We start from the raw sequence: 26,428 nt of genomic DNA, 5'->3' as shown, positions 1-26,428 counted from the left end.
TCAGTGGCAGTTCTTGTAATACTCTTCTCTGTGTGTCGTGGGCTCTGTCGCTTTGTTTGTTTTTCTTCTTGTTATTAGTGTTATTGCATTGTCGCCACGTTGTGCCGCACTGTTAAGCGCCTTGACGTGGGTAAGAAGGGCGCGTTGTTTCGTTTCCCGCAACTGCCGTGCGAAGCGGGTTGGCCGCTTGCGTCGCCCATTGCACCCGCGCCCACCGTGTGGCTGTAGGAGAAATAGCGGCGGCGATGTCGGCCGGAACACCCGGTGGCTCTGGCGGAAGAGCGCGCGCCGTCGCAGGTGTTGGATGGTCGGCCGTGGCGCGCCGCAAGGCTTCCACCACGTGCGTCCCGCGACGCGATCCCCGTGCGGGGGGACGCCCGACGCCGCCGATACGTAGCAGTAGCGCTGCCGTGCGTGCGCGCAGTGCTTTGGAAAGCGCTTTTAATCGGCCCTCTCTCCCGTCACGTTCCCCCCTCCCACCCCGTTCTCTTTCTCTGCCTGCTGCTGCTGCCACCACCACTGCACGGCTGGCCCCCTGATCGTCGGCGTGCCGCTGCTGCCTGCCGGTGAATTGTGCGGCACCTCGGGACCGCGATGCTGCTCGCACCAGCAGTCGTGAGTATTCTTTTTTTTTCTCTTTGCGCGGGGTGTAAATGGGGTTGCCAGTGGCATCTCCGCCTCGGCGACAACGGCCTCCGGGCGTACTCGCGCGGCCTTGAATCGCGGAGGTCGCGGAGATGAAGCCCTGGTCCGAGCAGGCCACGCATTTTTTTTTTTTTCCCCCGTTTCGTTGGCGCGTGCCACTTTCTTTTCAGCGCGCACAGGTTGGTTGTGAGGCGTCCCGATGCGCTCGTGCTGCCCCGGCTTTGGGCCGCGCTCGGAGAGGGGCTGAACCTCGGGAGATCCTGGCCCGGGGTGTAGCTCTGCGGGGCACGAGTGCCTCTGTGTTTGACGTGTGTTGCCCATACCACGCGTCCTGGTGTGGGAAGGACACTGTGCAGGCTGACTAGATTAAGCTGTCCTCCTTGTGTGAAGCCTTTAAATGCCAGCGATTTTTAGTTATCAAGCGTTTCGTGATGCGAATTCATTAAGGGCGAATCCTGCATCTCTGTATCTCTGTCTCGCCTTGCGTAAAAGGCAACATCAGACGCCGTCGAGGGCGAGACTTTCACACACCTTCTTTCTTCATTTTATTTCATAAGAGCCGGGAAAACGTACCCTGAATAGTTGCACAAATCGCGACTGGGAGTCGTGGTTTGTGGAACGAGTTTGTGCGCAAAGCAACAGCAAAGGGCGTCGCGGTGCCGCGTGGAAATTACTGATCTGTTACTGTGGCGCAATATTGTCAATTCTCTTTGCAGAAGAATCATTTCAACAGTGTGACCACGCATAATCTTGTCTAAACTGAAAATCTTAAAGGGACACTAAACGGAAGCTATATTAATAAATTATTGTTCCGAGGTAGTAAGTACCGAGAACGGCTCTCCTATGTGAGAAGACTGAGTAAAAGGGAAGACATGTAGCCCCGCCCAACAGCACGTGCGAATGGGGCGCCGAGTGCCGTCGGTACACGGCTGACGTGAAGCCTTCGTTCGCAGCAGCCTCAGAACAGCAAGCTCTCAGATGCATTTGCACTCAGCCGGGGTCGCATGGTCTGCGAATCGAGCGGTTTTTGTTATCGCTCTACCCGATTTTCTCTGGGCTGCGCGCGCTCTCAGTCTGGGAAATGCCCCTCTTCCTTCCTTCCTGCCCTGACGTATAGTTACGAAATTTGAAGCTTCCGCTGTTAGAGATATCTTCGCTTTGCCAACTGAAAAAAAAAAAAAGTCATGCCGGTCAAGTTTTTTATTAAGCAACGCCGGAGCTTACCCGAAATTTTTGGGGGCGACCAACCGGCCGGTGGCGGCCCTTAACAAGGTAGTGCTGAACGACCGAAAACCTAACCAAGGGCGGCAAAATTCACGTGGAGTGGCGGGCTGGGGAAATTAGTCGGTCTAACGTGGCCACGGCGCACAGGAATGAACCTTTTTGCAGTTACGTCGTGCGCCTAAGCCTTCTCTTCCACTATTTTCGCTAGGTGAGGATTAAACGATTAAGTGCAGCGCTTGCACACTTACAGCGTATTACGTGGCAGTTGTGCCCGCATATGGCACACATACATTTGGTTAGGCTGCTCTAAGCACTGCCCTAAAGTAATCTCAAGCGGCCATTGCTAATGTATATTAAATGCGTTTACATTGGCTACGTCCTGCCGCGGACCTTTGCTGCAGGACCAATCTGTATTTGCGACCGCTAGAGCAGCGCGCTGCCGTTAAAGGATCGCCTGATGATGGTGATGGCAATGCGTGCGGTAGCAATCTGGCCCGGTTCACCTCCCTGCCGTTCCTTTATCTGCTCACTTGTCGCTGGTATTTTAATTAAGTGGTGGCGCTGTGAGCGCCACAACCGCATGCTCGCAACGCACAACGGAGCTCACTGAAAAGTCCACGATCAGCCTACTAGCCACATCTAGGACGTTTTGATAAGCTAAACCGCTCGCTGGGCATGCAGTGGCCTGACCCCCTTGCGCCACCTTTTCCAACCTGGCCTGGATAGATTGGATGGGGTTTTACGCAGGCGGTTTGCAAAGGTAAAGGTATTTATCCATTCATGCACTCTCTCCTATGGCACGTTGCGTTCCGGCCGACTGTCTAGTTGCGCGACAACACCTCAGTTAGTAGCTATAGCTGTTTCTCGACGGCTTTTGTAACTTGCTTGCATGTCTGTTTGTTTTTCTGACAGGGTGTGGTGGTATAGGCAGCTCTCCGCTTTAAAATTCAGGTCGGCTCGGTAGTTCCTTGACGTTGAAAATGCGCATAGTACCGCCCTGTAACAGGGGCCGATTTAAGCGCGGGGGTCCCGCCCCTGTCGTACAGTTGTACGTTGTGCGGCATGTGCGTATGGATATCCGAGAAGGATGCGTGTTCCCGGAGTGTACGAACCTGCTGCGTTGGCCGGCACTGCCCCAGTGCTGCTGCCCGTGCTAGGTGACTCCGGGCCTGTGCCTAGCTTTGTTTAAGTTCTCTATTCTTACTGCTCGAGTCGCAGCAAGGTGAAGGTTAGTGCTGATATTTCTGTTCAGAAAGCTGGGCAATAAAAACTAAACACAGAAACGGCAAATCCCTGTATTGTGAATACCTCGAACAAAGCAGCTTCGGCTCTACATTTGGGGTTCGCACTTTGTGAGCACACCGAAAATTAAGTGTGACGGCCGGTTGCGCATGCACCTGAAAGCAGGGCATAATGATAGGGCATGGTACCAGAAGCAGTGACGCGCACGGCCCACAAGACGGCGCATTTTGCTTTTTTGGCCTGTATGTCTGGCCGCTTGCACGGGAAGAGGCACGTATGCAACCCGTGCAAGGTGCGACCAGCTTCTGGCGCGCGGCCAATACCAGAGTTCTGACAGGGGGCACTGCATATACTGCATAAGTTTTTTAATGAAACCTGATTATTCCTACCCGCCCGGCCACAAGGTGTAGGTCGTTTTATAAAATTCTGCTATGCGTGGGGTCCCGCAGTGTGTGCAGCCATTGTCGAAAATTTCTAGCCCACCGTGGCCGGGGCCTAGGAGCGTTGCCCGTGACGGCGCGCGTTCCGGCCGCGGTCGCTCTGGGCGCAAGACGTTCGGCGGAAACTGTACACGCGTCATACGTCTTGCCATTGCGCGGCGTTTACAAGTTGGTTCAGTGTGTGCATTGTGCTCCACTCAACAACGCGTTGTTGTTGTAGTGTTACTGCAATGCCAGCCGTTTCGCTCGGGAATCTACCGCCTAATTTGCTCAGCCATTAGACCTCCCGTAGTCCGCGTGAAGTCTACAAAAAAAAAATTAAAAGGAGCGGGGGCAGGGGGTAGTACTCGTATGGTTTTCACTGTGCTCAGTAGTTTCCTCCCACCTTCACTGCTTCGCCCTTGAGTCGGAATATATGTAATGAAAACAACAATGGTTTCTATCCGCGGAACATCTAGAGAATAGGAGTCCGCGCTCGTGCGCAGGCCTCACTTGAGGCACGCCGCATGGTAATATCAAATATCGGTTCGAACGCCCAATTGTTATGGGATGGCAAACACTTGAAAGCAATATGGTGCTGTTTTCTGTCAATATATACTATTGGAATCCCAGTCATTTCCCTCTCCGTAGAGACTCGGTTCTTAGCAAAAACACTCGTTTTTCCAACTGGCCAAAGTATATACGAACGCCGCGTGTGTCTACAGTGTTCGCGCAGACTCGCGGACAGGCCATGCCCGAGGCACGCTCATTATGGGCACTTAAGGCGCCGTTATCTCGCTCTCGCACAGGAGCCATTCAGCGGCGCCCTATTGTATATCCGCACCGAAAGAGCACCCCGAGCGGCAACAGCAAAGCGGAGCGACCTGGCTCGCTCTAACGAATATCGATTAATCACCACTCGTCGTCACGACAGCGTGCGCGAAATGGGTTCGGCCTTGAAGGACCGGGTACCCCCTCCTTCGGGCAGCCGCGACACTGCGAAATGTGGTCAGGGAGCCCGAAGATGACCAGGGCTGCTCATTGCTTCACTCGTGCACGGGCCTGCTGCACACACGGCGGGCTCAACTATAGCGGAGGGGAACCGGAACGGAAGAAGCTGCCTGTCCCGCTTGCTTCGAATCATCTGCTGCGGTCGTCCAGACACGCTGGCATGCCGTCTCACCCTCGAGTGTCGTCTTCGATCGCGGTAGTGATTCCCCGTCCGCTCTGCTGTCAGCAAGAGGGGGAGAATAAAACTAAGGATGCCGGCGGCACGAAAACGGGCGCGGCGAATTTCCCTGTCCGATGCGAGATGTTGAGGCGCCGCGGCGCAACTTGGAGATGTCTCTTTAGCGCGCGTATTTTCGAACTGCCCCCCATCACCGCTGCCCACTTCTCCCGGCCTCCTTTGCGCCTCATCGCCCCTCTTTACTTAATCGCGGACCTCTCCATTCGCTGTGTCACGGTTTGCGTCCGTGCCGTTAGTGTCGTAGTCGACGGAAGTCCCCGAATGGCCTCTGCGTGGGTCGCGGGGTCCGTGTGTCGAAAGGTTTGGGGACCCGTGCCGGATTTCTCGCCTATTGGTCACCCCATCGTGAGCGTATTGGGCACGAGGACACAGCGTGGCTGCCATCTCTCGGCCACGTGACAGTGGAAGGGGGATGGTGACTTGAGCCGCTCTCCTGCTGTGCTCAGGCCGTTTAGCTTTCGCGTTTATTGCTTCGTGATCCTGTCTACAGTCAGTCCATCGAGGCATTGAATCGACTTTCCCGGCTACCCTAGAGCCACCTCACCGAGTGAAGTCGCAGAATGACACGGCGAGTTTTATCCCGCGCTAGAGTGGTGTAGCGACGAGCATTCCCCGTTCAGCGCATGTGTTGCCGCCGTTATGGACAGCACTGAAGCGGCTGCGCTAATTAATAGTCACAGATGAGCGGTCACCAGGTCACAAAATCTCTCTGAAAAGAATTTCTTCGTTCAAGGCGTATAGCTGTGCAGAACGCCAAGTGGCAGTCGCTGGTCGTCAATCGAAGACAACAGTTACGTATGAATGAGTTTTAATGAATGATAACGTGGTTGTGTGATGTAATCGAGGCTACAACGAGATGCGCTGAGCAACGTTTGCCTCCGACTCGACTCGGCCGAAACTGGAGACAGTTCTCCTCTTGATGCTCTTGATAACCCGTGGCTCTCTTCGTCGTGTGGTTGTGCATAGCTGGCGCTAACACAAGTCACATCGATGCGATACAAATTAAGTGAGGGCCAGTCGGTTTCGATTTGTGCCTGCGGATGCGGCGCCGTTAGACTGCTCCCTCGAACTATTTTAGAGGGGGCCAGTAGGCTAGTGGGAACGATACCAGGCCTTGCACGACACAGAGCAGTCTTTTAAGTGCTTGAACTGCGGAGGTTTGTTTCAGCCAGTTACTTTCGGCGTTGTAAGTAGTTTATCGACAATTCCGTGAACGTAACCTTGCTCCCTGAACTGCTTGCTGCACACACGACAGTAGCGTGCCTCTGTTAAGTGCACGACGACTCACGATCACAGTGTGCAACGCATGAGCGCGCTAACGCGGAAAAATTAACAGAATAACACGACCTGTTCCTCTTTAAACGGTGCAATTCTTTCCCATCACCCATTCTCCCGCAGCAGGAGGAGTCAGGTCACGTGGCCCCCCTTGCGTCGCACAATGGGCGCTAGCGCCGTTCGCTTCAGTGGTGTGGAGCTCGCGCTGCCGTCACTAATGAGGGGCGAAGCGGGTTCCTGCGAAACTTTCAGCGCCTTGACCGCGCTCGGCGTCTTCCCGCATAGCATAGCCCGAATCACTGGGCCCGTTTACAGAGGCGAGTCTGGCCGCTTCTGTAAAAAGGCTCTGTTGGGGCTATAGTGCACGCATTCGCCGTGCGGTGTGAGGAGGATCCAAAGGTGTGTCTGAAGTTACGCGTACATTGCTAAAAAAGCGCGAGTTCCAGCAGTCAGTTTGGGAGGAGTAAATGTTTGACCCGTATCTAACTCAAACAGGTTTATTTTTTTTTGTCGTACTCTCAGTCCCTATATAGGAGTGCTAGTGTTCTTTCGAAACATTTGAAAAAAAAAAAAGAAAAAAAGCGCTTGCTGTCACTTATCCGCATTCACCTCGCGCAGACGCTGACATATGTAATATTACTCCGGTCGTTTTGCGGAAAAATCGGGAAGGCGCGCGGGCGTCAAGCGGAGCTCTTCGCTTGTGCCAACACGTCTCTTGTCTGCCGTCCTTCCTTGCCCTCGACACGGCGCGATTTTTCGTTTCGACTGAGAGCTAGCCGGTACCGCTTGATTGTGTCCGAGCAAAGCAAGCAGTTTTTCCTGCCGTTGTGCTCTTGCGGTGATCACTCGAGCAGTTGTTTATTGTCAAAAGAGCGTTCGCTCAAAATTCGCGCACGTGCGAATATTCTCTTACGCATTTTAAGCCTCTCGGAATAATAATTGCCCGACGCCGCAGTTTGCGAAAATAACTTCCACCGTTATCAACGTGATGGCTTCCCAGCTCGGCAGTGAGGCGCGGCTTCGAACTTCTCGTGCCTTCGTACATCCGCCGCCGAGCTTCGAGCAGCCGGTCGCGCCAATGTAAGGGTACTGCGTCGCGCCCGTTCAAGCGTGCGACGAAGTGCTGCGATGCTGATCGCTGGGACCCCCCCCCCCCCCTCCCCTCCCTCTGATTTCAACGGGACAGTTGCAAGGATGCAGTACGGAGCGGTACGACGCCAGGTTTTACTTAAATTAGAACCAAGCTTTTGGTGCCCTTTTGCCGACGCGATTAGTTGCAAATCGAAAAAGGACGTAGTCCCGCGATGGTCGTCGGTGGTGGTCTCGTAAACGGCTTCTTGCCGTTGTACAGGGTACCCTGCGAAGCCTGCCAGCTATATTTAGGAATAAACTTTTCGAGGTGTAATGATGGCTTTTGCGGTGCGTACCATAGGTGGTGGACGTCAGAAAACACGTGTCGCCTTAACGTGCGCCTTAATATGATCCACGACTAAATGTGATTGGCTTTGTGAATATCTATGCATATAAATGGTTTTATGGAACCTTTTATCTATGCAGACATAGCTATAGCATTAGCACAGCATGAAATATAGGTAAACGGCACTGATATATGCTTACTGAACCAGAAGTCTCCAACTGGTTGTATGCTTACTCAACCAGTAGTCTACTAGCTGGTTGTGTGGTTGAAAAAGCTATCAGTAAATCACTGGTTTCCCAGTAGAATAAAACCACATTTATTGGGACCTCAACGGACTGGAAAAGACGTCCAAATTTCTGATTGTCGAACGCCTAGGAAAAATAAAAGCTTAAAATTAAACCGTATTGCGCCGCAACAAATTTAATTGATGAAACAAAATACGCAATGGTCGTCTGCTTTTGAGTGATAACTGCAACAGCGACGATTTTTTTTTTGCGTTTCTGTCATGCTGTACTGCATGTCCTTTTTCGGGCGTATTAAAGCAGAACTACAGCTGAACAGTAAGGCCTTCGGCGACCTCCTTCACAGGTTCGACGTGATAGCGGCCGAGCCTCCTCACAAGCGGCGGCGTTCCTGTAAGGAGGCTTCACCGCGTAAACGACGAAAAGCTCGTGATCAGCGCGCATTTTAGGCGCACAGCGTGGCACAGGGCCACGCGGATGAGAGCACTGGACCACGCGCTGGTACTGCGAGACTCCTACGAAGAAAAGAAAAGAAAAAAAAGGACCTGCGACGCGCCCGTGGACGCGGCCGATAGCCGGTGTCTCCGCGGGCTGGTAGCGAAGCTCAGAAAACGAAACTACGCGGCGACGGGGCGCCTCCGATTGCTTCTGCCTAGAAGACCCTCTTTCCCAGTGTGGGTAGCCAATCGGAACACCCTTCTGGTTAACGACATCCCTGCCTTTCCTCTTCTTCTATCTCTCTCTCTTTCAGGAAGTAAAATTTCTCAGTTTCTCAAATGTCTCAACGAACGGATGTAAACAAACCCGAATTGAACGTTACTGGCCATTTCGCTGTGAGTACATCGACTTGTAGCTGTGCGCAACAGTTCCGTGGCCATTTGGTGCAGCAAACTGAGATTACCGCGCGTAATCGGCTACGTCGAGCACCGCGCAGAACATGTGCAAAGCGTTCCGCCTCGAGCGCGGCACGCATGGAGCGTTTCTCCCGGCTATTCGCCGGTTTCGGCGCGACAAAATGTTGACGCCGGTGCGCCCATGTTTGCCGAACCTGGAGCACGCTTCTATCCTGTTTGCTGCGTTTGCTTCGATCCTGTGTCTTTTCCCCTGCTCAGTTTTATGTTTCGTAAATCATGTCGTACCAACGAGCCCCCCTCATCGCTCACTCTTGGAGCGCGCGGCCCTCTGTACTACCCATGTGACGCAGCGCGGTGCGCACGGCCCGCTGCCGAGCGCGCTGTCCACTGCGCCTTCAGTGCGTGCGGTGTGCTTGGCTGTATCGACGTCCCGCTTACTTCCCGAGACCATGGTTTGGAAAACAGCGGTGGAAAGCGGAAGTGCCAGACGATCACCAATAGGCCGTCGTGATCAAAAGCAATTGATAGTATTCAGTTTGGCGTGTCTATTCATTCTTCACCGTAAAACACTGTTGTCATGCCGTGAAACCAAACAGTGGCGCTGTTCTGGCCAGCGTGCTCTTGCGACGTGCGGGAAAGCCAACCAAAAAATTTAGGGGTGATTAGTTGCATTGATGCGGGAAAAAAAAAAACGCGATGCCATTTTTCTTTCACTCGCCAGTCTATTCCAGCTCTTATTCCGTTTCTGTTCGTAGCCGCTTCTTTTATTCATTTTTGCCGAGTCATTCCTTGCCTGCCCTCCCCCCTATAAGTGGAGAGGGGGATTTCCATTTTTCCTCCTCCCACCTGCCAACCACGGCAGGTGGAGGCTTCTCACAGTTTTCGCCTTCTTGGCCCTCCTGTTGTTAAAATAAAACGCTGTATTCGCGACGGTGTCGCCGCTGCGCGGCCGTTTTTACTGGCAGCCATATCTTCAGCGCCAAGATGACGGGGCTAAATGTTCGGAGTAGTCTCTCCCGGTCCTCTGCGTTATTACTCCAAGAAATGGGTGCGCGTTGACGAGGCTGGTGCACCCATATTCGGCCGCATCGGAGTCGCTCGATTCGCGTGTGCAAGGCTCCCTTTGTAGCAGCAGCGTGGGCAGGAAAAGACGGCTTCCCAAGTTTCCACCCCGTCTTCTAGACGCTGAAGCCGATACGCTGTCGCGCGAGCGTCCGTTTTGGATGGCTCGTTGGACGGAGAAGTCGTTTAGGACGCATAATTATAGTACGCAACCAATATGTTTCTGCTTTTCCCTTGCTAATGTCGACTGTTGACATAGCAATATCTGCTGCACACTCTTTTCCGCCTCGGTAAAAATGTGGCACTAGAAGCTAGTACAGCGAATGTCAACACTTGCAGCTGTGTCTGGCTCTGCAGCGATGACGTTGAAAACCGCGGATGTGCATCGCACATCTTAGTTAAAATGATTGCACTGCTGTGCATGCAGTTGCTAACGCCGGAGCGCCGGAAAGTTTACAGTGCCGCAGAAGTTGCTCCAGGCCAATGCACTTATGCATGCAGCAAAAAAAAAAAAAAAAACGCTGGCTATTTTGTAAGGTGGATTTTCGTCACTTAAAAAAAAAAATAAACAGTGACGATAACGTGCGACGCTTGCACCGATGCCTAAATGCGGGCATTAAAGCGACAACGGCACAGAGTCCGACTTTTCTACGCACTGTGCCGATCCTTGCCATTTTCAGCGCTAAAATTCAAGCGAAGCAGAGGACGGGGCGTAACCACTATGGCGCTGACTAAATGACAAGGAAGGGCATACATTTGTTAAACGATTAGCGGTACAAGCAGTTCAGCGCTGCGGCTGATATTGAAATTTTACCCGCGAGATTCACGACAGCTTCATCAATATCAAGAAGGCACGCTAGCAAATGGCTTACCTGGTCGACCGAACCGAGACGTGAACCGGCAGCTACGGGCGCGGTGTTGCCATACCTCCAGACAGTTTCGCATGTCGTATAATAGGCGCGTGGTTGCAATTGGATATTTGTAGGTGGCCCTTATTCGAAGGCATGTCGTATTCTGTGGTTTCAGTGATGTTATTGCTGCGCCACTTGCGCCGAATCGCGCCAAAAGGCAGATCCTGCTACATGCTGCCACATTAAGACAAATTACGAGTAACCTGTGCCAAGCCTGCGCCAAAACCGTATTTTCTTACAAAAAAAAAAAATTCTCGGGTGCCGCATGTTATCCTACATCTGCGTTAGGCAGCGCTAGCGGAAAACGCAATTTCTCCGAGAATCCTTCCGTCGGTCCTTGTAGTGTATAGTATATGTGAGGGTGGACATCATTCTGGCCGGGCACGTTGTCACCCCGCTTAATGGAAACAGAAGCGAAAGAGGCCTGCTGCACGCAGCTATTTACTCTGGTCATCCCGTTGTGTGGAGGGCACGCTGGCATTGCTCGTGACACAAGCATTCACGAACGGCGCCGGTGTTGACTTCCATGTCCTTGCTCGGCCGAAGTGCGGAAGCGGCACTCAACCGCGAAGTTCTCAGCGCGCTTCGTTGCCCTATCAAAAAGAGGCGGATAGTCCGGGATAATTTTTTTTTTTTTCACTCATGTCTGCCTCCCCGCTGCGCGGTTCCCGTTCTCCAGCGCATGTTCAACGGCACGCAACTCGAGTTTTGCATCGTTTTCGCCTCGCAGGCAACTTTACGTCGGGTAAGAAGAACGCGCAGCGCGCGCGAAATTCCGATGCGACGCTGAAATCGAAACTTTCGAGAGTATGACAGGACGGGGTGCGGCAGCAGGACTTCGAAGGTGCCGCCGTCGCATTCATTCCGGTTGTTGAAAAATTACGAGACTCTAGCCGTAGGACAAATGTTAAAAATTCAGTTTTAGCGCAGCGCTATCCGCGTTCCGCTACCCTGAACTGCATCCGCGCTGAGCTATCTGCGCAGGTGGCCCTGAGGGGTGCACACCTGCCTCTCCGCAGGCGTACTTGGGTCTCTGCGGAAGCGGTTCACGGGAGCGGATCGCGCTGCGGTAAAACTGTAATGACTCGATTCTTTTTCTCCTTGACTCATCGATTTTCTTTTCAAACACAGTCACTAGGAACGGCGAAAGGTGGCGCGTGGTTGCGCGTCACTTTCCGCCATATATAAGTCGCACCGACCAAAAATATTTTTAAAAAATCGCGACTTACACATCGGCAAATACGGTATATATCTGCGCCAAACGCTCATTTGGCTGCTCCAAAGTGGCGTAGGCCAATTACATCGCTGTTGTATCGAAGACACATAACTCTAGGCGCTACGGATCCTGGCCATCGCGCGCAGTCACGCTGACGAGCAAACATCACTTGGAGACGCACGTGTCACGTGACCCTCTGTCCCGACCGGGCGAGCTCATTCAGCCATTTTGCCACGATTACTGCCAACTGGTTTAAGGGCTGTCGTGCGCGCTGAAATGCTGCTGCCTACAGAGAGTTTAGCACTCGGCGTTCATTGAAATGCGGAGTTGGGGACGAAGTAACTTGGTTGCCAGACGGCCCACGAGGCACGCTGGGCCGCCTCCGATGCGCCCGGGTGTCCTGTTTGTAGCCTTGGCTGCAGCTCGGTCGCGTCCCGAGGCCGCTCCCCGACATCGGCAGCGGAGGAAGGGGCGTGCGCACGGGAGCGGTCGTCGTGCGGCGCCAGATGGCCTCCTCGCGCCCTCCCCCGCCGTCCCGCGCGTCTTAATCGCCTGTGGCGTCCACGGGCCGGGCGCCCGACTCGCGCTTCGTTTTTTTTCGAGTCTCGACCGTAGCGTGGCCGCCCTCGTCAAACAAGCGCGCTTTTGTCTCTCGCTGCGTCCCGTTTTCCGCCATCGTCGCCTTCCCCGGCAGCCGTCTGTCTGGCGGCGGCGGCCATTAGGCTAATTGAATGTCAGCTGCCGAGCAGATAGGCGACCCGATGCGGGCCGTGTCTTGTCACCTTCCGCCCGTAATGGACCCTTCGTGTCACGCGCCTACACCGCGTCCGCCGTGTTGAAACCCGCATTCTTTCCTGGCTGTGGCACAGTGACCTTCGTCGCGCACAACGGCGCCGTATCCGGGACGTCTTTCGAAACACTGGTGGTGCCTGCTGCTCCCGAAAGCGACGCGCTGGTGCGACGTCTCTCGGGGTAGGGACCGCCGCGATACGCGCGTCGCCGCTGCCTGCCGAGCCTGCGATGATAAGGGCGCGCGCGTCGCTGTGGTCTTGGGGACCGCCGCGGTCGCCGAGCAACGTTCCGGGGGTGGTGCCGCGCCCGGTGCGGAGCTGGCACAGCCTGGTTTCGTCCCAAGAGGCGGGCGCATTGTGGCGCTGAGCCTCGTCGAATGCATTCGAACCGTGGCACTGCGAGCCTACGTCGGTCGGCACGCTGGGAGAGAGCCCCGTCCGCGGAACGACCCGGCGGTTGCGTCAGAAGGCGACCCACCAAGAGACAGCGCGCGTTTTTTTTTGTTTTTTTAGGGGCTTGGATGTTTTTCGTTAGCGTTCCCATTTTTGGACCGAGCATACGCGAGCTACATTTCGTGAGGTCGGACTACGAGCGCCTGTTGCCTTCGTCAGCGTGCCGGGCATTAACTGCGAGTGAAGGCACGAGGTTCAGGCGTTTGCAGTTCCCGCGACAGCGTACGCCGGACACCGGTGACGAGACGTGAAGGAGACCCGTGTGACCTTTGAGCTGCCTCCTTTGTCCCGATTGTTGCGCGCACGTGTCTTTGTCCTCCTGGAGGCGCGTCGTGTGACGACCGCGCCCCTCGTCTGCGGGCATGGATCGCTGGCGCCGGTGATAGGCAGACGGTGTAGATGCGGTGGCGCAGGCATCGAGTCGCAGGCGCCTTGCAATGCGAGTCGCGGCGCGCCACCGCCGTCTCGACCTCACGGCGGTGGCGCCGCGGATGTCCTTCGACGCATCAGGAATGCCGAGAGGCACCGGTGCATCCGAGCTCGTAGGCGAGAGGGAACTATAGTTTACTCGGTGCTGGATGGCCAGCCATGGCATGCCGCAGCGCTGCCCGGCTTTGCTGTTGGCTGCTCGATGGGTAATAAAAGTGGCTCTAATAGTTGGAGATGGTCTCCCGCCGACTTTCCTCTCTGCTGTTGGCGTCCGGACCTTGCCCCGGCACGTGCCTCACGGGCCCGCGATTCGAGCCCCCCCCCCCCCCCCCCCCCCCCCCCTCCTCGGGGAGTCGCGTTTCTCAACCCGCTCGGCGAACGCCGTGGATAAACAGAGCTGGGGCTGTTGACGGCCTGTTTGCCTTCTGCTGCTGACAGCGGCACGTTCGGGTACGCGAGCCTACCGCTTCCATCGTCTGCTCGCAAGCATGGAGAGCATTTGCGCGCTGGTGTTGTATCGCCATCATTATTACTGTGTCGCTGTCTCGCAGCAGCTTCTACTGAGGGGGGTGCAAATCGGGCGTGGACAAACAGCTGCCGGAATAATGCACGGGACATATATAGAGAAGAGGAAAACTTCACTTGCACATTTATACGTCGAAACCACCTCATATATTACTGGATTTGTAAAAAGCTCGAAACCTGGGTCATTTTGAAATATAGTCTTTTTCCGATGCTCTTAAACTTCCGAATGATCATTTGCCCCGGACTAGTTACCTCTCTTGGCATGTTTTTCAACTCCGTACCTGCGCTTCACTTCGTCACCCTGCTCTTCTTCGTCACCGTGGCACTGCGACATCCCCCCACGTTCGGAAAAAAAAAAAGAAAAGTGGTCATTCCACGCCAAACGTCCCAGACGTTGCTCTCGACCACCATCGCTTTGTTCAAAAAAAAATCATGGAAGCTTAACGCAACGTGGATGATCTAAGCCTAAAATATTTCTGCCGCAAAAAAAAAAAAATCTGGTCATGAGGTGAGCACAATTTAAACGTTTCGAAAGGCAAGAAGCCAGGCACCGCTCAATAATTGATGGTAAAAAAAATACAAATTGTTAGAAAACACTCCACAAATTCATTTAATGACATTTGCACAGATTTTGGCTTTCGATATGATTGAGGTCAAGCATTTTTGCCCGGTACAATAACTTTTAGAGATTAAATAAAATGTAAAAGTTATACCATTTTGTGTGTGTGTGTGTGTGTGTGTGTGTGTGTGTGTGTGTGTGTGTGTGTGTGTGTGTGTGTGTGTGTGTGTGTGTGTGTGTGTGTGTGTGTGTGTGTGTGTGTGTGTGTGTGTGTGTGTGTGTGTGTGTGTGTTTAATATCAACTTGCGCTCGAGTATTAGGAAACAGCCGTTTTGCCTCCCTAGATATCTATTACCTGTAAAAAAAAATGTTACAGCTGATAACACTCAATACGTCGAAGTGAAAAAAAAAAACGCTTTTAGCTGCAGAAAAAATACGTTTTTAACCATAAACATCAGTTTTATTTCACACTGAGGTGACGCAAGTAGAAATACAAACGATGGCAGGTTACGTAGAACAGTTTATTGCGTTTCATTTCTGAAATTTTAATCAAGATGATTTTTTGTTTAAAGATAAAAAAAAAATTCAAGTTGAGCTCTCGCGCTGCAAGTTGCGTCGTCTCTTAACGCTTCTTCACCGCAGAGCACGGCACCTGGCATGACGCATTTATGGCCAGATAACCACTATACCGTTTGCCCGCACTCGCAGTCGTGCATCTTTCAGGCTGGAGCTAAAGCAGATATCGCGTGACATTCGGCGGGCGGTATGCGATAATAACCGAAATGGCTTGCGAAGTTCGAACGGAACCCGCTTTGGCGCCAGCCACCCGAGAGAGTGGAAAGGGGGTATTCCTCCTCCTCCTCCTCGCGGAAACCACGAGGAAGGAACTGCATGGCCAGCCGGCATGGCAACCATAGCATTAGTCCTCTATTTACGTCCGAATAAGATCGCGGAGAGCACGCGCACGTGACGGAGCGAAGTCCTCACCATTGCTTTGCGTAACGCGAGACTCGCTGGCGGTGAGCGCGGAGGTGCCTCGCTCTCGAGTGACGACGGCACCGGCGCGTGGCCTCGCGTCCTCTGCACGCCTGTCGTGGCTCTAACAACAGTGGCTGTCAAGGGCACCCTTGATTTCGTCTGGCCACACTGTCGACGGTGCTGCGCTCTGCGGTGAAGAGGCGGCAAAGAGACGACACAACTTACGGCGCAAGAGCTCAACTTCACTTTTTTTTTGTTGTCGCTTTAAGCAATCGTCATCTCGGTGAAAACTTCAGAAATGAAAGGGAATAATTTTTTCCTACTAAGCCTGCCATCGCTTGTATTTTTACTTGGACGCTTTCGTGGTGAAATAAACAGGTTTTGCGGTTCAAAACGCAGTTTTCTGTAAATTCGGTGTTTTACTTCGACGTGTTGTTTCATCAGCTGTAACATTTTTTTTTAATAGGTAATAGATAACTGGGAAAGCAAGATGGCTATTTCCTAACTTCTGAGAGGATGTTGATATTTTTTTAAATGTTGAAATAGTATAATTTTTTTACATTTTATTTAAATTCATAAAAAATATTTATACCGTACAAAAATACACAATCTGAATCACATCGAAAGCCAAAATCTTTTCAAATGTCGGTAAAAAAATTTATTCCGTGTTTTCTGAAAGTCTGGGTCTTTTTTAGCAGTTATTGAGCGGTGCCTAATTTCACGCATGAGCGCGCCTCACGAATAATTTTTTTTTCGTCAAAAATATTTCAGGCTTAGATTATTACGCGTTTTGAGTCAAGTTTCGGTGACATTTTTTTTAACGAATCGGTGATGGTAGAGCGCAACGTCTGAGACGTTCGGCATGGAAAGACGCAGAAATGCTCTGTCCGTCGGCGCTGCGCGCTAAAAGCGAAGATAAGCAGATAGTCAGAGACATGCGGAGTCGGAGGCCGGGCCCCGATCTTGTACTCGATACCGGAGAACCACGGTGCGACCAGGTGCCCAGCCACACTGCCGAGGTGCGCCCAGTCGGAGGGGTCACCCTTTGACGCGGTCTCAGGATCGGCGGCGGTCAGCGGCGCGAGCTCACCGGATTCTCCCACGCCTGCCCGGCGGTCGCGCCGTGCGGCGCCAACAGCGGCGATTCCGGCGTCACGGCGCGTCGCCGGGTTTAGCGCTCGCTCCGGCGCGCAAATAGAGCCGGGGCCTCATTTCGACACGGCTGCATACGCTCCGCCGGTCGCATCGCCGTGATGGCATTCCGAGGAGCTGTCGCCAGCGGCGCCAGCGGAATGCTCTTGTGCGGAGCCGCCGAAACACTCGTGTTTTTCTCATTCCTCGCGGGTCCCTTTGCTTCGCGCGACAGAAAAGGAAAAGAAACGCGAAAGCTCGGAGGAGGTCCTTTGCCGGGCGTTTTTCCTTGTGCGCTAGGCGCTTATCAGTACTCAGTGCGCGCACCAACGGCTTTTTTCACTCGCATTGCTGCTGCCAGCTGCGATCAGTCGTGGCTTAGATTTGTGCCGGCAGCTTTGCGTCAAAATGGAAACCCGAGTAAGCGCTTGTGGTCTCTGGTGATGGGAGCAGAGTTGCGATGCCTCTTTGACTGCGTACGCTTCGAGCTGGGTGTAGTTGCCGTCAAACTGGCGTGCAACCTACCGAGTGCGACTGACTGTCTTTGCTTCGACTGAGGCTTTCTTTTTTGTTACGAATAAAAGTTGGCCCTCGCTGCTCTCCGGACGTTTCGAAACACCTTCTCTGAAACCAGAAATTTTTTCCGAAGCGGCGTGCATCTTGAAAGGAAATTATAGAGCCGGCCTTGGGAACCGCTTGCGCTGCGAACGCGCATGATGCGAAATCAAGTATCTGGGCTCTGCTGGGATTCGAGGCCGCCGCCTGAGACCATTCAGCCGTGCACCCGCTGGATCCCACGTGGGTTCGCATTCCATTGTGTGTGAGCCGACCCTCATGGCCTGAGTCGCTTTGGGACGTTAAACCCAAACCCATATGTCTGGAAGTGCGTGTACCTTTAGTCGGATAGAAGACTATTCTATCGTTTTCAGGCTTTCTAGTTTGGTCGTAGCAGGAACGAAATTAACAGATGGCGCGATCGGTTGACGGCGACGAAATTGCTGTTTATTGCGGCTACTATAATAGACGTTTTTAGCACACCGGAGGCGTATACCGGTTTACCGGACGCCGGCTGCGCATGCGCCGTGGCATTTTTGGGGTGAGCCAGTGCCCCTTCGGAGTTTGAAAGCATATCAGATAAACAGAAGACAAAAAATTTTGTTCGCTGATGGCTAAGTTATAGTGGAAGGTATGCAGTCAAGACATGTTTAATGAACACTAACCCCATTTCACATAACTCCGCCCCGTTGTTCCGCTCATCGTGGCGGCACCTTCTTGCGGCTTCCCGCACATATGCGCTCGCCCCCTGTCCGCTGGCCCCCGGTGTCTGGCAGCACGTCTGGTGGCCGATTCGGCTCCGTCAGTCAGGTTTCCCATCGCGTCGGTCGATCGTATTTTACTCTCGGAAATGAACGTGCACAAAGGGCAAAGCCGTCCGCTTAGTTTTATAACAATTATCATTATTTATTTATTTATTGTGATGTGAAAACGCCTGCGCACTGACTTCGGAGCGCGTCAAAGAACCCATAGTGTGTCGAAATTTACCCGGAGCTCAATAACACATCCTGTACCCGCCGTGTTGGCTCAGTGGCTATGACGCTCGGCTGCTGACCCGAAAGACGCGGTTTCGATCGCGGCCGCGGTGGTCGAATTTCGATGGAGGCGAAATTCTATATTCCCGTGTACTGTGCGGTGTCAGTGCACGTTAAATAACCTCAGGTGGTTGAAATTTTTCGGAGTTCTTCAGTACGGCGTCCCTCATAGCCCGAGTTGCTTTGTGACGTCAAACTCGCATAAACCAATAATACATCGTGTACCTCATAGCCCACGGAGTCACCGTGACGCGAAGAAATCGGCGAATGGTCGTTCAGGCGGATAGCTGGCACCGCTGAATCATATCTACAGTAGCAGTAGCGGAGGGAAAGTAAAAAAAAAATGGCGCTCGCAGATAGCGTTTGGCAGTTGCAGTAATTGTGCCCCAGAGTGGAAGGAAGCAGTGGACCAAAAGCGTCGAGCATGATTAAATGAACGCACCTTTTTCATTGGTGGCCACACTTCTGGTGCTGCGTTTTCGGCTGTGCGCGATGCCGAGTTGGACCCCGTTCAACGCGCGATCGAAGCCTAGATATGTTCGCCACGCTTAAGCTCTGTTGGTCAGACGTAGCGAAATCGCTGTCCGAACACTTGATTGCCTTCACTTCGTAGTTGATTTTGTGGATTTCACAGCGCACTTATAACGGAACTTCGCTCCGGCCCATGTCTTTGCGCGTGTGCAGCCATAGCTTGTGTGGAACGCTCGCGAGGGCGCGGCGGTCGCTGCGAGCTTTGTCCGCAGTGTGGTGGAAGCTGCAACGAAACCTTTCTGGAGGTCGGGGAGGCTGGGCATAACGGCTGTAAAAACAGCTTTACCAACTCCTAGTTATTGGGAGGGGGAGCAGAGGAGGAGATGTCACACTCGGCGGTCGACCCCGCTGGCGTCCGCAAAACCCCACTAGGATAGGGCGTGTCCCTGTTCCGGCGCAGCATCCAGTCCTGTAAATGTGCGAACACCTGGAGTGAGGTGCTGGACACGGATTAGCTGCAGTCCAGCACACTCCCACAGAAGGTGGCAAAATGCGATTAAAAACATGGTTGTCGCGGAGAGAATGACGCCTGTAGCGAATACCTATCTTATCATTCCCGTGCCACCGGCTCTCCATATCGCTTGAGCACCCATCCTCGACTGTAATTGCACTTTTGCGCCCCCCTGGCGACACAGAATATCGCCCTCCCACTTGCTGCGGGTATTTCGTCCCCTCCTTTGCAAGAGAGTTGCCTCTTTTATTTTCCTCTGGAGTGCAGCCGCAGTATGCCACTTTGTTTTGGGAGGCGTCGTCTCCTCGGTTGCCTCTCCGCATGGGGACGACGCCCGCGAGAGCGCTCGTTTCAGATTCTGGGAAGGCTGCTTCCCCGCCGAGGCGGCCGTAGGTGTGCGTGCGTGCCTTGTCTCGTCCGGGCGCGCCCAGATGGGAGCGCGTCTCGCGGCACGTGCCTCTCCGGCCGTAATTTTCGTCCACGCGCGTGATGTTTGTACTGCGCGCGAGGTCTTCGGCCCCCTTCGGTCGGCCCTCTTTATTGCCACCATTGACGGCCGCCGAGAAAGGTGCACGGGAGCGTGGGCGACCAGCCTCCGGCTGCTCCGGAGCCGTGCCCCCGCGCTCCGAGGGCGCCCTATCGTTCCCAGACGCGTCTGGGGCCGCCTGCGCCAGGCGGCTGTCGGAAGTCTGGTCCCGCCGAGGGAGGGGGCGGCCAGCCGCCGCATGACCGGGCTCGTATTTTCGGCCGGCCGTGGGGGCTCTCGTGGATGCTGCTCGGCCTCCTCGCCGTTGTCTTCCCTCGCCCATTTCCCCGCATGGTTTCAGTTTTTCGGGGCCCCTCCCTCGCCGCTTTCCTCCGTGTTTGGCTTTCCGCGCTGCTCTGCCTCCCGCTCTGACAAATCATTTCTCCCTGGTGCACCGCCTGGGAGCGTCCCATCGTCTGAGCCGGCCGCTGCGGCCTCTGCGTGGGCGATGCCGGCCCTGCCGCGTCGGTCGGCCTCCTCTGGTGCGGCAGACGTTCCTCCCGCGCGGCTGGGCTACCGCTACGCGGGCCTCGAGCGCTTCTCCGGCCGGCCGCGCGTCTACGACAGCCCGTCGTCGTCGCGCTCGTCGTCCCCGCCGCCGCTGCCCGACAGGCAGCCGCCGCCTCTGCAGCCGTCCATCGCGCCCCTGACCTTGGCCAGCTCCGTGAGTGCACCGGTGGTCTCTGCGGCCGCCGGAAACGGCGGCCTTCCCTCCTCCAGACGCGCCGTCTGGCGTCACTTTCGCGCAGCAGCTGGTGTGGATGCGCTACGTCCGAGGTTTCCTCTGAATTCCCGCTCCATTTCAATGGCCTCGCGTGAAGCACCATCTCTTCGGCGCTTCCTGTGCATGTTTTAGTGGCTGGCCGTCAACACGGCCCATATGCCCGCGGTGTTGTTCTATCCGTTTCTTAGTGTGTGTACGTATACTATGCGTGTTCGCGCTTTTTTCCTGTTAAAATTTTATGTAGATGCGAAGTGACTTGCACCTATTGTAGAGTTCATCGCCTCCTCTGGAACCACTTCTGCAGGTTGTGATTTTTTTTTTGTTTTTGGACTACCTGTCTTGAAAATTTGTAACGTTGTGATGAGCCGACAGCCTTGAGGGCGTACCTTCTCCCGTTTGAATAGCTAAATTTCGCCTAGATAAATGAAGGCTCACACGCATAGCGTGCCAGAAAAAAGCGCCACTGGTGAGCGCATGGCTGTCTTAGTGGAAGATACCGAAACCTTGCGGCACATGTTGCCCCCCCCCCCCCCCCCCATGCAGCGTACATTCCGACGCGATAGTGTTAGTTGCTAAAGCATGCGAAGCATTTGTCCGAGCTGTTGTTCGAGACCCCCGCACCTCTTGAGGCCACGTAAAATGCGGGCTTTGTCTTGTGGAAGGGAATACGAGACGACGTACGCAGCCCGAACTTGCTGCCCCCCACCGCGGGAAACTTACTGCTTTGCAAACATGGCGTAATGTCCAGAAAGCAAAGGAACTGTTTCGCCTGGAAAATCTTTCAGCTTTGACTGTTCTAGTTTGGTTAGCTCGTCACTTGTTCATTCCAAATTGTTAAGCTGGCTCCACCGCTATGTCGCAGTTCTGCAGTTCATGGTTTCTCCGACGTAGCAAATGGCGTGGTCCTCGTAATGACACCACGAGCGCCTGTCTTGCGCTGGCACGTGTAATGAGCATTTCTGGCTCGTCTGACTCGTGGCCATCTACGCCTTTAGGTGGGCAGAGTGGGGAAACCGACTTAACAGTTAGCTCGGCCGAGGCCTCTGGCCTGTGATAGTTTCCTCCCTTGAAAGACGCCCCCCGCCTGCTGGGCGGCCTGTTGTTCCTAGAGCGTCTGACAGCCCGCCGTTTAAACGCGGCATCCCTTTGATGTGGCAGCAGTGCTGCGTAAACAAAGGAGGCGGGTCAAATCCGTGTGGCCCCGTTCATGTATTTTGCGTTTGCCTCGCCGAAACCCAGCGTGGAAACTGCCTCGTCCCTCCCGGCGTGCTGGTTTTGCTCTTCACGGCCTGGCATCTGCTCCGGCAGAGGTCGTGTGTCGACTGGCGGGTCTTCTTTCTCACTCCCGAGTCGGGTCTTTGAACCCTGGGCCCGGCTTCTCGTGTTGCCGCTGCGGGGTGCGCGTCTTGATAAGCAACGCAGCATGAACCTTCGTGACGCTTATGATGTAATTTTCCCAGTGCAAAGGCATCACCTCTTCCTTGACTGAACTGCCGGGGGCGCTGCTCCGACAATCCCATTTGTTCGGTGACTGGAGGTCCGTTTTCGATCAGCTGAGCCGTGCGAACGTTTCCACGTGTCGTGAATCGTCGCGTCTGTATCGATCTCGGGTGCGCCTTTTATGTGAGGCCTGTCCGCTGGCGTAGTCACTGTCTCCGTGCAGCAAGACTTGCCTGAGAATCGTGTTTGTTTTTTGCCTCCATTTCTTTTCGACAACAGCTGCGCGCTGTCTGTGCACGTTAAGAGTTCGGGGTGGTCGAAATTAATCCGGAGCCATGCGGTGCCTCTTTCTCTCTTCCATCCGTCACTCCCTCCGATTGAGGCAGTGGTGGAACTGCTGCGTCATTTTCAGCAACCTGCGCCAAATGGAAAACTATGCTGCTGCAAACCCTATTTCTTGGTGACGTTTGGCCAATGTCTGCGCCGAAGGGTCACCGGAATACGGCCGAGAATGAAACCGAAACTTGGCGTTGCTGTGTCCTGTCTGTTACGTGGCTGTACACTTGTTTCAGCATACACCTGGTGTGGATGGATGGTTCACAGCTGCAGTGTCGTTGGCAAAGGTGGGAGGCTAAAACATGTTATCTAATAATGTTTCGGGGGGAGGGTGGGGGGACTTTCTGTGGCCTTGTAGTGGAAGCTATTGGCCGCCGGCTGTGGTTGGCTCGCGCGACCGTGAGAGGCTTTGCTGCGCGCAAGTAGAGGAGTGCGAATTTCGAGTACTCGTGGGGCTGATTACCAGTACCCGGCAAAAGCGCATATGCGTGGTGCTGCCATTCCGTGCTCGAAAGAAATGCACCGACGGCCGTCGATAACAGCGGTCTTCTACGCCGTAACCGAAAATGATCTTAAACGTAAAAATCCCGATTTCTGGCCTTTTCTCATTAGCAGTTTTGCAAAGACAGCGATTTGAAGAAAACGGGAAAATTTCGATTCTTAAAATTCCTTGAAAACCCGCGAAAATTTTCTCTTCGCCAGATTTTACTTCTTGAATTCTCTGAGGCAGTGAAAATTCCCCGAATGGGACATCAGTGACAGAGACCAAGGCGTTGGCCGCTTTGCGCAAGCGGCTCGGAAATCATAAGTGCAGCAGCAGATCGTCGCGTCGTGCCACAACGCAGACTGTGAAAGCGCCGGCGAAGAAAGCGCCAGTGCTCTTGAGGAGCCTCGGCGGTCGCGAAGGGGCAAGATATATAGGAAGTCGTAGGAACCATACCGCCACGGTGCAGTCAGAACTAGGAACCTGAGTCCCAGTCGCCCTTTGAAACGCGCTCTTCGGTTTTTTCGGAGCAAGAAAATTTGCTCCGGGTCGCCGTTTGGAGTACGCCATTACTACAGCGCTGTCCGACGGCGTAGTTTCGTTTTCGCGCCTTCGGTTGTGCGCGCACGGCTCACTATACGAAAGTGGGACTGTATCGTCAGCCGCAAGAAAGTTTACGCCGCGCGTAAGCTGGGGGGTCATTCGAATATAGTAAGGTCCATGGTAGAGCGAGGTTGGTCAGATGGTTCTTGATAATCACAAAGTGAACACAAGTCCTCTAGTCGAAAGGTTTCCCTCGAGGCCTTGTTCACTTTGTGATTAGAGAAAGAGTGAGCTCTGTAAGTTAGACGCCTCTGTGAGGACACGCTTAGAGCGGTATCGGATACGACCGCCACACTCTTGCGAGCCATTCAAAACAGCATGAAAATTTCTACGCGGGATTTTAATTAACCGCCAAAGATAAGGGCTCTAACCAGGCAGGCACTGTTGGTGTGTCGGAAGGAAAACCGGTTGTGCAAATCACTGCATTGATCTCGTTGAAATGCGACAGCATTAAGGCCCATTGTGGGGCTTGCAGTGCGGCGTAGCCAATACGCGAGCGCTAAGCGGACTAGAGATCATTGAGAATACCGCGTCCGGGACGGCATTCCAGTGCCGGTGCTTGTCATTTGCACGGCTGAGTAAACAGTATGATCCCGCCCACGTTGTAGCCCGGTCTACCTCTGTTTTATCTGTTTCACGAACAGTCACATGGTGGTCTGACGGCAACGTGCCGCTCCTACAGCAACTTGGAATCTTATGTCGGCGTTTGCATTGCTTCCAGTTGCATTCTGTAGGCCATAGTAACGCCAGCGGGCATTAGTTTCTGAAGTACGTTTCGTTACTTTTTCTCATCTGAACCTGCCAGCTCCAAAAGCCGCAATTTTGCTCCAAGCCCTCGTTTGTGTTGCAGGAACTGAAATTTTGTGACGAAGCGCAGTTTTTTTCTGCCACAAAAGCTGGAGCGTTTGCCGAAAAATGTCATTTTTCCTGCTACGAAATTCGAAATCGCTGATACAAATCGCAATTTATTTTTAGCAACAGCTGGCGCGCGGCACTTGTCTCTGCCCCTCGGAGAGGGCGCAGCCACATCACATTGAGGGTGAGGCGCGCGCTGCTGAAGCACGCGATTGTTTGTTAGCCGCTTATGTACGGGAGGGACACTGCACCCTAATTGCTCTGAACGCGCGACTGAGCGGGCTTCTTTTGTTCTCGCACGGATTGCGGCGATAGCGCAGACGAGTAAACGCGGCATCCGTGCGTTGATAGACCGAACGTTTTAACGTACCGCTACCGTTGTCGCCCCGCCCTACCTCGGCCTGCTGATGGCGGAAACTCGGCGGTAACGCTAGCTACCTCAGAGCGTTGTAAACCTTCGCACCGGGGCTGCTTTGACTTGAAGCCGGTCCATAATAATTTAACAAAGAAGAGGCGCATGCGGACGATAGCGATGAAACAGTTCTGTCGGTTGGAGTCTGTTCGAGAGGAGGGGTAGTGCTGGCGGCGCGTAGCTGCTGCTCGTTGCACTTCACCGACGTATTAAAAAAATAATAAAAAAATTAAGGGATTCGGGTGCTGTATTTTTATTTTTTTGCTGTCATGCAGCACGTATTGGAAAATGCTTCGGGTAGACGACATTTAACCTGTAGTGCTGCCAAGCCTGAACCCCACACTAAACAGCTAATCCTTACGAAGGAAGATGTGATGATTATTTTTGACACCTGCGATTTTCGGCTAAACGAATGCCATCTTCGGTGGAACGAAAGGCGCCGCGCTGCTCACGGAGAAAGCGCGCGCTGGGAATTGCGGGGTGTAGCGTCCCGAACCGACTAAACGCCTATGGGGGACGCCGTAAGTGGAGGGCTCCGATTTAATTTTAGGCTTGTCTGTGATGTTTCAACGGGCGTTTTTGTATTTCGCTCTCCTCGGTTTTTGTATTTCGCTCTCCTCGGTCGCCGTTCTCAAGGTAGAGCTGTGAGCCACGCTGTGTGGTGTGTTTTGGTGTATACCGCATTTGACCGGTGTTGACCTTCTGTGGTCAACGACTTGAAAACGTGTTTCTTTAAGAGCTACATCTGGCCGCTGTGTTCGTTGATAGCGTCTACTGTCATTTGAAAAAAAAAGGGAAAAACCCTTGGTTATCGCACCACAATGGAGGAAACTGGCGAGCTTATGCGAAGTTGGCGGCATACCGGTGTCTTGATGATATCCACGCGACCTGCGAGCCCGATGAGGGGCGTGGACCGAATGCTTTTGGACGCACCTCGTTTTAATTTAAGGACACTTTGCACGTAGCACCCGTCTCGAGTGGGGTGGGCAATGGGCCCGCCAGCTTCGCCGCGCTGCCCGGGCCCCAAGTGGGTGGAGCGGAGTGCCCGAGGAAGCGCCCGACATTCCCCGGCGGCGTCGTCGCCCGAGGGTGGGGGCTCGCCTCAGCGGAGGCCGGCTGGTGACGGATCGGCCCGTGGCCGTTTCCTTGTTTCCCCGAGTTCTCTCGTTTCCGCTGCTTCGATTCCCCCCCCCCCCCCCCCCCCCCCCCCCCCCCCCCCCCCCCCCCGAGGCGGCCCCTGATCGCGCTTCTCCTGTTTCCCTGCATCGCCCGCACTGCGGTAGCTCCCGAAATCCGCGTAGGATATATTTTATATCCTATGTTATAAGTTTTCTAAGGCCCGTTTCGCGTGCATGCGATTTTCGCCGGCGACGCTGCGAATTCCGTCAGTCCGCGACTAGGGAGGGCCGTCGGTCTAGCCGCAGACGGCTTGCGATCCGGTTAGCATTCAGTGGCAGCGTCGGTGTGTTCTCTCTGCGACTGACCAATGGGGAGCGCCGAGACGGCGTGCAGCGTGGGGTCACGTGGGAGCTGTTGCCGCGGCTGAAGCAGAGCTGTTTATTCTAACCAAAACATACGAAATAATTCCTTGTATCTAAAAATCTGGTGACATGGACTCCCGAACTTTTTTTTTTTTGAGGGGGGGGGGCAAGACTTCGAGTATATTTCGTTATTTATTTATTTAATGCTCATTTCTGTAATAAATTTTATATTATTATTCTTTTATTTTTCAATATTCAAAGGTTGATGCAAACTGTCACATTGTGGTGGAAGCGGTTTTGAATGTGAACGATCAACTGGTGCAAAGATTCACGGCAATATAAAACAAACTGAAATGGGCAGCTTTATAGGTGTG

The 26,428-nt window shown here is 53.8% G+C and overlaps 1 protein-coding gene across 4 annotated transcripts in view; it reads left to right on the top strand.

Moving 5' to 3' along the window:
• Positions 1 to 461: 461 nt before the first annotated feature.
• LOC144114219 (septin-7-like) overlaps positions 462 to 26,428 on the top strand; it is an 83,098-nt gene continuing 57,131 nt past the window's right edge. For 2 of the 4 annotated variants that reach the window (XM_077647815.1, XM_077647814.1), the window contains exon 1: positions 19,610 to 20,383. In XM_077647815.1, coding sequence (XP_077503941.1) covers positions 19,625 to 20,383 — 759 coding nt within the window. In that variant the 5' untranslated portion in view covers positions 19,610 to 19,624. Of the gene's footprint in view, positions 616 to 19,609; positions 20,384 to 26,428 lie in introns of those variants that run through there. The other 2 variants (XM_077647816.1, XM_077647817.1) reach the window with 2 other exon arrangements.

This window comes from Amblyomma americanum, chromosome 1 (genome assembly GCF_052857255.1).
Source record: "Amblyomma americanum isolate KBUSLIRL-KWMA chromosome 1, ASM5285725v1, whole genome shotgun sequence".
In the NCBI taxonomy this organism is placed as follows: domain Eukaryota; kingdom Metazoa; phylum Arthropoda; class Arachnida; order Ixodida; family Ixodidae; genus Amblyomma; species Amblyomma americanum.
This window is presented reverse-complemented; position numbering and strand designations above follow the sequence as displayed.